Source organism: Taudactylus pleione, unplaced genomic scaffold (genome assembly GCF_031769625.1).
Source record: "Taudactylus pleione unplaced genomic scaffold, aTauple2 ptg000690l, whole genome shotgun sequence".
In the NCBI taxonomy this organism is placed as follows: domain Eukaryota; kingdom Metazoa; phylum Chordata; class Amphibia; order Anura; family Myobatrachidae; genus Taudactylus; species Taudactylus pleione.
The window spans coordinates 3,661,690-3,674,527 of NW_028285092.1; the positions used below are offsets into that span (position 1 = coordinate 3,661,690).

The following is a 12,838-nucleotide window of genomic DNA, read 5'->3' on the forward strand; positions in this document are numbered from 1 at the left end:
TTTTTACCTGGATCTCCTACAGTATATTTGCACTGAAGGCGCTATTCTTCACTATTGTGTTTATATATATATATATAACATACCATACTCCCAATTTCATAGGATCAAACGTAACTGCAATGACAAAGATATGTGTAACCAGCAAATTGAAGTGTATCAAGAGAGATTTAGAAACAAAGAGTACCCGCAACCCAGAAAACAGAGAACCTAGTAAGATCGGAATTGCTCTGATATAAGGCAAAAGAAGAAGGAAATAAATTGATTCCCTTTATTACAACTTACAGTGCACAAGAACAGAAAATAAAAGGAATTTTGTGCAAACATTGGAAAATTGTATTAATGGATCCGGTACTAAAGGATACACTACCTCCAAAACCCCCCCATGGTATTCAGAAAAGCCAAGAATTTAAAGGATACCCTGGCCCCCAGCAAGCTAACTAATGGCCCCCTGAATAGAAATGAGATGCTACCAAGGTGCTTGGGATGTTACAAATGTGGCAGATGCAATATCTGCAGATATTTACACCCACAAAGGAACATTTTCAAAAATGACAATAACACAAAGGAATACAAAATGAAAAATTTCAAGAACTGCAATTCAACATCTGTAATTTACTTATTAGAATGTTCATGTGGCATAAAATATTTCAGCAAAACGAAGAGAGTTTTGAAGCTCAGAATACAGGAGCACATCAGAAATATTAAAAATAAAATTGAAAGCCACTTGGTTTCAAAACACTTTATTTCACATCATGGATCCAATCCAGAAGAACCTACATTCAAAGCTATTGAACATGTCAAATTGGGAAAAAGGGGAAGCGATTTGAGCAATAAGTTGTCAAAACGGGAGATGTTCTGGATATTTGAGCTGAACACTCCGATGGGTTTTAATGACAACTATGAGATAGCTCCTTTTTTATAAACAAATTGATTTTAAACTCTTATTGATTTTAAAATATTTGTTTTAACAAGTCATTTGAAATAGTTTCTAAACCTGAACCCTTTTAAAAAGATAAAATAAGAGCCTACAGCCATACCAATATGTAAATACCCAATCTTGTCCCTTGGAAGCTAAGCATAATTGGGCCTTGTCAGTATTGGGATGGGGGACCAGGTGCTGTAGTTATAATATATGCATATAATAAATCTGGTTTCATAACTGGTCAGGCTCTGAGTCTTATTTCATCCTTGTTTTTTCAAATGGTAAGTCTCCATTATACTAAGATGCGTATATATAGGTTTATGTAACCAAATATTAAGTATGTTTTTTGTCTTTAATGCACAAGTGTATGGGATATTCATCAGTTTGAAATATAAATAGAAATATTATTGGTTCATTATAAAAAAGTCTGTTAGTAATAAAAAAAAACAACCTTGTGGGTCTGTGTTGTATTTACGCTTTCTAGTCATAATTTTTTGAATACCTAGGAATGAACCATGAGACACCTTTTATATCTAGGAAAAACCATCACACAATAAAAACTCTTTGAAGGATACAGATGTCATAACCATATTTTTATTTAAGAATTGCCATATATACAAATAGCTGACATAACAAACTGGCCAACAGAACTAAATGAGAACCCAGTAACTTGGCTGAATTAATCACAATAGGATATAATAAAACGTATTGTCAAATGAGTACAAAGAATCCAAAAAGATGGTTGGCGATAAATTTCCATGGGAATGAGTGCACAACAGATCTACAGAGATGAATTCAGCAAAATGGCCGAAGTACACATAAAGGGATACAGCAAAATGGCCACCACCACTAGAGAGTCTTAATGAACATAAGGGATCCAAAAAGATGGCTGCCGCTGAATGTCTATGGACATGTAGTTTAAAGCTCCGTTTTTTATACTTGATTGGCAATGTTACTTGCTAGGGCCCTAATGGAAAGGGCACAATATGAACAATAGTTGTTAGTCCTGTGGATAGACCCTTATCGATTGCTATGTGAATTACATATGTGCATTGCTGTGGGCAGCACAGATGGTGTAATGGTTAGCGTTACTGCCTCACAGCACTGAGGTCATGTGTTTGATTCCCACTATGGCCCTAACTGAGTGGAGTTTGTATATTCTCCCTGTGCTTGCGTGGGTTTCCTCCGGGTACTCTGGTTTCTTCCCGCACTCCAAAAATATATTGGTAGGTTAGTTGACTCCCCACAAAAAATTTAGTATAGTGTGTATGTTTGTGAGCATGTAGTAGGGAATATAGATTGTAAGGTCTACTGGGGCAGGGACAGATGTGAACGGTAAGATATTCTCTGTACAGCGCTGCAGAATATGTGTGCGCTATATAAATAACTGGTAATAAATAAATAATTAAAAATGACATAGCATATCCAGTACCCAAAAGTGATGTCACTCTAAAACCCCAGCCCTTCAACTCAGCATATCAAGCAAAGGGGTATAAATACAGGGACACAGCACACAATGGACATCCCCTTGAAGAAGTCTAGAGAATAGATTAAACGCGTTGGGGCAGCGCAATCCAGCCTTCCAGGACCGTCTTAAAATTGAGATAAACTCTATATTTTCTTCTTTAAAAAATTATCTTTACTTTTTTTTTTTTTTTTAATTTTCCATTTTTTTAGATATTTTATTATATTTTTCTTACTTGATGTTGTCCAAGTTCATGCTTTCTGTGCAAACCTTTATTGCACAGTTACTGTTGTAATCTTGAAATAAATTGTATACCTTTTTTAGTAATATCAGCACATCATTGTGATTTTTATATATGCACGTATGCACCAATGACACTTTAAATGCACCAGAACACTTTATATTGCTATTAGTATTACTTCTTATTTTTAATATATGTGCTTTATGAAACTTGCACTGATTATTGCACATAAACACTGCAGCTTGCATTGTGAGAGTGGTTGAAATATACCCTCAATTACTTGATATCAAACCAGCAGTCCAGTGATCCAGCGAGCTACACGGGCATTATGGCCCATAGTTACATCAGACAAGGATTTACCTTGTTTCACAGGTAAACGACCGATGGCTTGTTTTACAAGAGGCAGGAATATTAGGGACATGGTGGTCCATACGGACATCACTGGATTTATTCAATCTTGTCAGGAAGGTCAAGTCACACGCGTAAAAGCACCAGGGTGCTATAAATGTACAAAATGTACCACGTGTCAACACATGTTGACAGGATCAACATTTAAACATCCTCATCGGGACCACATGTACCATATAAAACATGTTCTCACCTGTACTTCATCCTATGTAGTTTACTTGATAATGTGCCCGTGTGGTTATTACTACGTCAGAAAAACCATCAGGACTGTGAGAGAACGGATGGCTTTGCATCGGTCGGCCATTAAATCAGCCCTAATAAAAAAAGTGGCTGAACAACCTGTCGCGAGACATTTTTTGCAAGCTGGTAATTTCTTGTCTGCTTTAAAACACATTTTAATTGACCATGTTCCAACTACATTAAGGGGAGGAAACAGAGGTGAAAAACTTCTGCGACTTGAAGCGTCCTGGATAAATAAACTAAATACTATCCATCCTGCAGGACTTAATGAGAAACTGTCCCTTAATGCATTTTTGTAAAGAAAATAGTTATGACTTAGAGATTGTACTTTGTAATGAGCCTTAGAGATATCATTTTGCAATGAGCAATACTTTAATGAGAGGTCAGGATTCCCTATCTACAGTCCATCATAAGAGCTGCTCTAATTATGTTATGTGTTGTTAGTCTATTTGTATGTCTTAAAGCAAATAGTATAGGTGCTTGATACTTATACTTGCTATAAGTGTTACATGTTTGTGATAATAAGTTTTGTTGTGCCTCTCTTTGTAGCTGTCGCGGGCCGGGTAGACAGCATACCCGTCTTGTGGCTTGTTTCTATGACAACCCACTAGTATCGGAGTGACGTCATCCAAGCAAGACAGTGGCCGCCACGTGCGCGCCAACTCCTCCCTCTGCCTGTCCCGGCCGGCGCCAGCTCACAGGAAACATACTGCTATTTAAAGGTAAGATTCAGTAGCGTTCGTGTCTGCTGTTTATAATGTAATTGAATATTGTAATGCCTGCATTGAGAAAAGGGTCATGCCTGGCCCTGAAACGTTGGCTAAGTGGCATTTATTAAACTTCTTTTTGCCTATGATAACAGTCCAGGAGTACCGCTGATCTTTTGCATGGATATCGGATTTTTACAGAGGGCACCCTGGCACATCTATATTCTATCTATTGAGTGCCGGTTCACACTTGGAATATATATATATATATATATATATATATATACATATAGTAAAACAGCAGGCAGCACTCCTCGGGTTCAATGATCAGGCAAAGAGAAACTTAGTTACTGCAACGTTTCAGATGCTTTATTGCATCTTCCATCAAGGCATAAGTACAAATAGTGAAAAAATCTTACCTTATAAAAGAGACCCCAGTGTCTAATGAGCCAACCAGCACACACGCCGGGAGTCCCCACGCGCGGCAACACGTGACATGCACGATGATGTCATCATGATGCGGCACGCTGCCCACACAGGGACAGACCCCGCTACACCAGTACCAACAGGAGACCCGTGCCGCGTCATCCACAAGGTCACATGACTGTGCCAATCACATGACAAGGCACGTGACACCTGATGACTCGGCCCGGGCTCCTCCCACATGAGAACAAAATACAAACCAAGCACCAGAGAACCCGTAACCAGGGAAACAGAATGCTACAAAGACATAGGAGCATAACATACTGACAAATAAATAACGCTACAACAATCCGATTAATCGCATATTAATACACAGTACTATTCATACATACATATTAACTACAATGATATTAACTACTTATACGATAAACATACAAGTCCGTATAAAGTGTCAACAAGCGCTAATAATACACTATGATACCAATATAAATAAACTGATATAAAATAGATATGAATAGTGTAGGCTAGGAACAATGCATACAACACGGGTACCATATGAGAACATATATCTAACCGAGCCTTACTGTAATGAAGCCTAACATTATTATGCATATAGCAATGCAATCAATTAAAAAACAGATATAGACTAATGATAATCATAGCTTAGAAGCACGATAGACTAAGGCTTTCATTAAGCCCCAAAGGTGCAACTGTATTTAAGCGATGGATCCAAGAAGATTCCAACTGCAGCAATATTCTGCCCCGATCACCTCTCTTGATTAATGGTGGCACATGATCTACCAATTTATATCTGAGAGTAGCAAGAGAGTGTCCAGAAGAGTCAAAATGACATGCAACAGGTTGATCGCAGGTCTTTCGTTCTAAGGCCAGTCTAATGGCAGACTTATGTTGTGTAGCCCGTCCTCTAAACGTGCACACAGTCTTGCCCACATATGCCAATCCGCATGGGCATTTGATAACATATATGACATATTTTTCGTAGTGCACGTTAAGACATGTTTGATGGAGATCTTAGAACCAGAGTGAGGATGTGTGATGTAGGATCCAATATCCAGATGCCGACAAGTCACACAGCCCACACATCTGTAACAACCAGGGGGCTTAGAAAGAAAATACTGCGATTGCATAATTCTTCTATCAGTTACATAATTTTTTACAAGCCAATCCTTAAGATTTCTTCCTCGCTTGTAAGAATTGATGAGATGCATATCCTTCAAAAAAGGTATATTGGTATCTGAGTTAATCAAAGGCCAAAACCTTTTAGATGCCTTATTAGTGACATTACTGATAGAAGAAAAAGTAGTAACAAATGGAAAAACCGGGCGTGTAGCTTTAGCTTTTGTCTTCAAACATTCACAACGTGGAATGGACAATACCTTGAGTCTGGCTGCCTCCAGTTCTACTTTAGAGTAACCTCTACCAATAAATTTATTCAGCATAGTCTGAATATCAGATTTAGCCCTACCTTCATCACTCGTGATGTGCCAAATCCTAAGGAATTGTGAAAAGGGCAACCCTTTCTTAAGTGCAGTCGGATGATTACTGCGGGCATGAAGCAATGTGCTCACGTCCGTCGGTTTGGTATAAAGACAGGTGCTGAGGGATGTATCATCACGAGAAATATTGACATCAATATTGGCTTCATGAGCAAAAGCTAAAGCTACACGCCCGGTTTTTCCATTTGTTACTACTTTTTCTTCTATCACTAATGTCACTAATAAGGCATCTAAAAGGTTTTGGCCTTTGATTAACTCAGATACCAATATATGGTATATGCATCTCATATGCATTGTTCCTAGCCTACACTATTCTATATCTACTTTATATCAGTTTATTTATATTGGTATCATATTGTATTATTAGCGCTTGTTGACACTTTATATGGACTTGTATGTTTATCGTATAAGTAGTTAATATCATTGTAGTTAATATGTATGTATATATAGTACTGTGCAATAATATGCGAATAATCAGATTGTTGTAGCGTTATTTGTTTGTCTGTATAAGTTATGCTCCTATGTCTTTGTAGCATTCTGTTTCCCTGGTCACGGGTTCTCTGGTCCTTGGCTTGTATTTTTTTCTCATGTGGGAGGAGCCCGGGCCGAGCCATCAGGTGTCACGTTCCTTGTCATGTGACTGGCACGGTCATGTGACCTTGTGGATGACATGGCGCGGGTCTCCCATTGGTAATGGTGTAGTGGGGTCTGTCCTTGTGTGGGCAGCGTGCCACATCGTGATGACGTCATCGTGCGTGTCACGTGTTTCCACGTGCTGGGACTCCCGGCGTTGTGTGCTGGTTGGCTCATAAGACACTGGGGTTTCTTTTATAAGGTAAGATTTTTTCACTATTTGTACTTATGCCTTGTTGAAAGATGCAATAAAGCATCTGAAACGTTGCAGTAACTAAGTTTCTCTTTGCCTGATCATTGAACCCGAGGAGTGCTGCCTGCTGTTTTACTATATGTCTATTTGGTCCCTGCATTTGCCATGGCCCCCTGGATTAGTGCACCCCGGTTGCTGGTCTGTTTATATGGAGTGCCGATCTACAAACCTGTATGTGTATATATATATATATATATATATACTCAAGCAAACACAAGTCAATGTAATTAAAAAAACTTACCGCTAAGTGTAATGGACTTTTTGTAGACGATATGATTGTTTCATCTGTGTTGTTTTTTACTGTTTTCAGCAGCTAAAAAAGACAGTGTGTTTCAATAAACTTTCAAATACACGATTTGAATACTGTAAAACTATTTTTTCAATTCTCGTCACCACTTGAGATTTCCATTTAAACTCAGAGTGACAAATTACTATGTTTATCTTTGAACAGATCAAATATTTGAAATGTACCTGTATATGTACCTTTATGCATTTATCCTCTATCACTAATTTTGGGATTACTGATCAGATGTTGACATGAGTGAGCTTCATGTAAAACAAGCTGTTTCACAAAGGTGTGAAGTTCCTGTAATACCCCTTTTCCACCAAAATTCCGGGTCTGACCCGGAGTTGGAACAGAGTTCCTATCCGGATCAGACCCGGAATTTAGCCGGCGCCGACTCGGGATATTCCGGAGTCGGGTCTGCACAGACCCGGCTTTCCCGGCATGAAAGTGGACGCTTGGAGATGACGTCATCTCCAAGCGCCACTGAAGCCGGACCAATCGGCCGGCTTGCAGCGCACTCCAGGTCATCGTGACCCGGAGTGCGCTGTTCTCACAGCAGGGTTTCACGGACTACGCCCGTGTTAAACCCTGCTATTTACCTGGGTTGGATTGCCGGGTCACTCAACCCGGCGATCCAACCCTCTCCCCTTTTACACCAGGGAGCTGCCCGGGTTAACCCTGCAATAAACCGGGTTTTAGCTCCGGTGTAAAAGGGGTATAACACAAAGTTCAATTCAACCGTTGCATATTATTTCACAGAATGCTATCCTGCTCTGTACTGTGGAATGTACAAAGCATGTGGATGGGGCAGGACTGGGAAGACTTAAGGCCAAATTGTGTATTACACTTCAAGCGATTTAGAGGTTTGAAATTGCTGCACAGCTCTGGCCATTTGAGCTATGATGTGCAGCAATATATAAGGTGGTTTAAAAATGACTTTTTAAAAATGTACCATCTAAGGAGCAAATATTCATAGTCCATGTGTATCACTGACAGGCACATATCATTGCCATTAACTCCCGATAAAGCTGTATCTAATAATCATGCACATTGTTGACAAATTAAGAGAGCCTGTCAGTAAAACTGATGACAATTACCTTGTGTCTCATTAAATTACATAACGTGTCATATGATGTAACATAATAAAATGTAATGTAAATAGGTGTTAATTAAATTATGCTTATCATTATTGTTTACTTACATATTCCAAACATTGTGTATGGCCATATGCAGCAGCATAGTGAATGGCATTGTATCCTTTCTTGTCATAAATTGATGGACTGGCATTATTTTCAAGCAAAAATTGTAAACACCTGTTTAACAAATGCAAATATTTTTCATTACAATTACAGTATTATGCAGCACAGACATAAAGCATTGATATTGGGATACCTGCGCTCCTACCCTCAATCAGTATCTTGTGTTAACAGCTAGCTGGGAATTGATAGATAAAAAGTCCCTTAACCTCTAAAGGAACTTACAGATGTGTCCTCATACATATATCTAGACTCAATATGCCATGCGGCACAAGTCGCCTGGCGCGAGTGAGCCATCAAGTATTGTGCACCGAGTGTCTATTTTGCCCAAAAATGCATTTAAATCACAATGTGATGTGGCTAAAGGCCCCCATACATCAGAGATGGATTGCAGCAATCGTGCAATTTGCAATTGATTGTGTATAAAAATCTGCAATGTATGGGCTTCACAGATCGCAGATTGCAACCAAAAAGTGATTGGAATTGTTAAATCTGATTGTCCAAAATGTTGGATTTCACAGATCGATTGGGGCTTTAGATTGCTAGTGTATGGCCATGATCAGCAGATTTGCAGACCGTTACCAATAAAATGATCTGTGTTTTCTGCAATCAATCTGCAAATCACTGAAAAAGATCTGTAATGTATGGGTGCAGATTGCTCGATTGGGAAATCCTAAGATCGGGCAATAAATCTTCAAACTGTTCAATTGTGGTTTTCAGATTGCTGATGTATGGGGGCCTTTAGATGCAACAGGAGACTACACTGATTAATTCAATATGCAGCACTTGTATATCTGTGTGTGACTGAGTCTAAATCTGTATACAAAATTCAACGATGCAGTGGCCGCAGCTTTTTTCCACGCCCAGTTCCGTTGTGCTGCATATTGCAGCCAGTTTGTACAGGGGCCTCCAAATTGCCTCTTTTTCCTGCCAGTACAGGTACGGACTGTCTGACATGCCTACTTGGATGCTGTCACCGATGTAATCCTCCACCATTCTGTCAATGGTGACAGTATCATATGCAGTGACAGTAGACATGTCAGAAATTGTTGCTAGTTCCTTCAGTCCAGAACAGATGTCCAAACTTGGTCCTGCCTGCCCTGCATCACCGCCAGCGGGTTGCTTAGGATACCTAAGTTTTTTCCTGGCAGCCCAAGTTGCGGGAGAAAATGAAGAAGGAGCTGTTGACGTGTCATGTTCCGCTTCAGCTGACAGTGTTTTCACCAGCAGGTCTTTGCACCTCTGTAGGCTTGTGTCAGCCTGAAAGAGAGACACCACATAGGCTTTAAACCTAGGATCGAGCACGGTGGCCAAAATGTAGTGGTCTGATTTCAACAGATTGACCACCCTGGAATCCTGGCAAAGCGAATGAAGGGCTTCATCCACAAGTCCCACATGCCGAGCGGAATTGCTCCATCTTATCTCCTCCTTCCCTTTCTCCAGTTGCTTCTGCAAAAGCCTGATGAGGGGAATGACCTGACTCAAGCTGGCAGTGTCTGAACTGACTTCACGTGTGGCAAGTTCGAAGGGCTGGAGAATCTTGCACAACACAGAAATCATTCTCCACTGCGCTTGAGTCAGGTGCATACCCCCTCCTTTGCCTATGTCATAGGTGGCTGTAAAGGCTTGAATGGCCTTTTGCTGCTCCTCCATCACCTAAAGCATATAGAAGGTTGAGTTCCACCGCGTCACAACCTCTTGCTTCAGGTGATGGCGGGGCAGGTTCAAGAGTGTTTGCTGGCGCTCCAGTCTTCAGCACGCAGTCGCTGAATGGCAAAAGTGGCCAGAAATTTTTCGGGCCACCCAAAGCATCTCCTGCATGCCCCTGTCGCTTTTCAGAAAATTCTGCACCACCAAGTTTATTGTGTTAGCAAAACATGGGACGTGCTGGAATTTGCCCAGATATAATGCCCGCACAATATTGGTGGCATTGTCAGATATCACAAATCCCCAGGAGAGTCTAAGTGGGGTAAGCCACTGGGCGATGATTTCCCTCAGTTTCTCTAAGAGGTTGTCGGTGGTGTGCCTCTATGCTGTGTATCTTACTGATACACAGCGTAGCCTGCCTTGGAACGAGCTGGCATTTCTGAGATGCTGCTGTTGTTGCTGCGTAAGGTGATACATCTACCCAGTGGGCTGTCACAGTCATATAGTCCTTAGTCTGCCCTGTTCCACTTGTCCACATGTCTGTGGTTAAGTGGACATTGGGTACAACCGCATTTTTCAGGACACTGAGGACACTTTTTCTGACGTTTCTGTAAAGTCGCGGTATCGCATGCCTAGTGAAGTGGAATCTAGACGGGATTTGGAACCGGGGACACACTACCTCCATCAGTTGTCTAAATCCCACTGCACTAATGGCGGATACCAGATGCACGTCTAACACCAACATAGCAGTCAAGGCCTCAGTTATACGTTTTGCTTCAGGATGACTGCTGTCGTACTTCATCCTCCTCGCTAAGGACTGTTGGAGGGTCAATTGTTTAGTAAAAGTAGTGGTATTCCTACTTTCTCTCTGGGATGATGAACGAGTCCCAGCAGCAACAGTAGCAGTGGCAGCAGTAGGCGTGGCAATGCAGGATCCTCCGGAGGAATCCTGGATAGGAGAGTCAGTCATGCCAGTGACATGGCCTGCAGGACTACTTCCGATCCTGGCTAAGGAGGAAATTGACGAAGAGGGAGTTGATGGTGTGGTTTGCAGGCGCTTGGATACAACAGGACAAAGGAATTTAGGTGTCCCTGGACTGCTTACGGTCTTAGCCAAAGTTTCTGAACTTGACAGTAACTTTTTATGAATACGCTGCAGGTGACGTATAAGGGAGGATGTTCCTAGGTGGTTAACGTCCCTACCCCTACTTATTTCACCTTTACATATGGTGCATATGGCAAGACAGTTGTTGTCCGGATTTGGATAGAAATATTGCCAGACCAAAGAGGTGGAATGTTTGGTCTTCTGCCCAGGCATGACTGTGATGGACTTTTTCATCCCACGGACAACAACTGTCTCCCCCAGAGCCTGATTTAAACAAACCTCATCACCATCAGAATCCTCCTCGCCAACTTCCTCCTCAGCGCCAGCTACACCAGTATCCTCATCCTGTTGTACTTCAACAGTGACATCTTCAATTTGCCTATCAGCAAGTGGACTGTGGGTGCTCCTTTCAGCACTTGCAGAGGGCGTGCAAATGGTGGAAAGAGCCACCTCTTCCCGTCCAGTGCTGGGAAGGTCAGGCATCGCAACCGCCACCACACTTGGACTCTCCTTGGGGATTTGTGATATCTTCTTAGAACGCACAGTTCTTTGCTGTGCTTTTGCCAGCTTAACTCGTTTGATTTTTTAGCGGGATGAGTGCTTCCATCGTCATGTGAAGCTGAACCACTAGTCATGAACATAGGGATAGACCTTAGCTGTTCCTTGCCACACTGTGTCATAAATGGCATATTGGCAAGTTTACATTTCTCCTCAGATGATTTAAATGTTTTTTTTAAGGTCATTTTCATTTGTCATTTGGGATTGTATGTGCCCTCTACTATGACACTGGGCATCGGCCTTGGCAGACGACGTTGATGGCATGTTATCATCTATGTCATGACTAGTGGCAGCAGCTTCAGCACTAGGAGGAAGTGGTTCTTGATCTTTCCCTATTTTATTTTTATCGGAGAAAGTTTGGTCCTCCATTTATGTTATATTGATATATACGTGCGGCTAACACAAACACAGAAAATATTTTTTTATTATTGTTGGAGACTAGTGCACTTTGTGGGTTACACCACCCTTTAAGAATTGAGCTAGCCAGCTCTTTACTTATGGGACACAGGCGCACGCTTGGCGCTGCTCCTTTGTTGATGCACGTGCAGCTACAGTGCACACAATTCACAAAGACAGAAAAAAAAGAATTTTTTATTTTTTGTGGAGCGCACTTTGTGGTTTACACCACCGTTTAAAAGACAGACGCACGCTTGGCGCTGCTGCTTTGAGGATGCACGTACAGTGCAGACAATTCACAAACACAGAAGAAAATATTTTATTTTTGTTGGAGTGCACTTTGGGGGTTACACCACCTTCTAACAGACAGACGCACGCCTGGCGTTGCTGCTTTGAGGATGCACGTACAGTGCACACAATTCACAAACACAGAAAAAAAAAATATTTTTTGTGGAGTGCACTTTGGGGGTTACAGCACCTTTTAATGGACGAGCCAACCGGCCCTTTACTTATGACACAGGCGCACGCTTGACACTACTTTGTTGATGCACGTGCGGCCACAGTGCACACAATTCACAAACACAGAAAATAATTTTTTATTTTGTTTGGAGTGCACTTTGGGGGTTACAGCTCCCTTTAACGGACAAGCCAGCCAGCCCTTTACTTATGGGACACAGGCGCACGCTTTGCGCTGCTCCTTTGTTGATGCACATGCAGCCACAGTGCACACAATTCACAACCACAGAAAATAATTTTTTATTTTGGTTGGAGTGCACTTTGG

At 41.3% G+C, this 12,838-nt stretch overlaps 1 protein-coding gene across 1 annotated transcript in view; it reads right to left on the reverse strand.

Annotated features, from left to right (window-relative positions):
- Nucleotides 1-12,838, reverse strand: part of ANKRD44 (ankyrin repeat domain 44) — a 1,197,127-nt gene that overhangs the window by 384,321 nt on the left and 799,968 nt on the right. The window contains exons 17-18 of the mRNA XM_088456231.1: nucleotides 8,297-8,408; nucleotides 7,051-7,122 (exon numbers count right to left, since the gene is read on the reverse strand). Coding sequence (XP_088312357.1) covers nucleotides 7,051-7,122; nucleotides 8,297-8,408 — 184 coding nt within the window. The remainder of the gene's footprint in view (nucleotides 1-7,050; nucleotides 7,123-8,296; nucleotides 8,409-12,838) is intronic.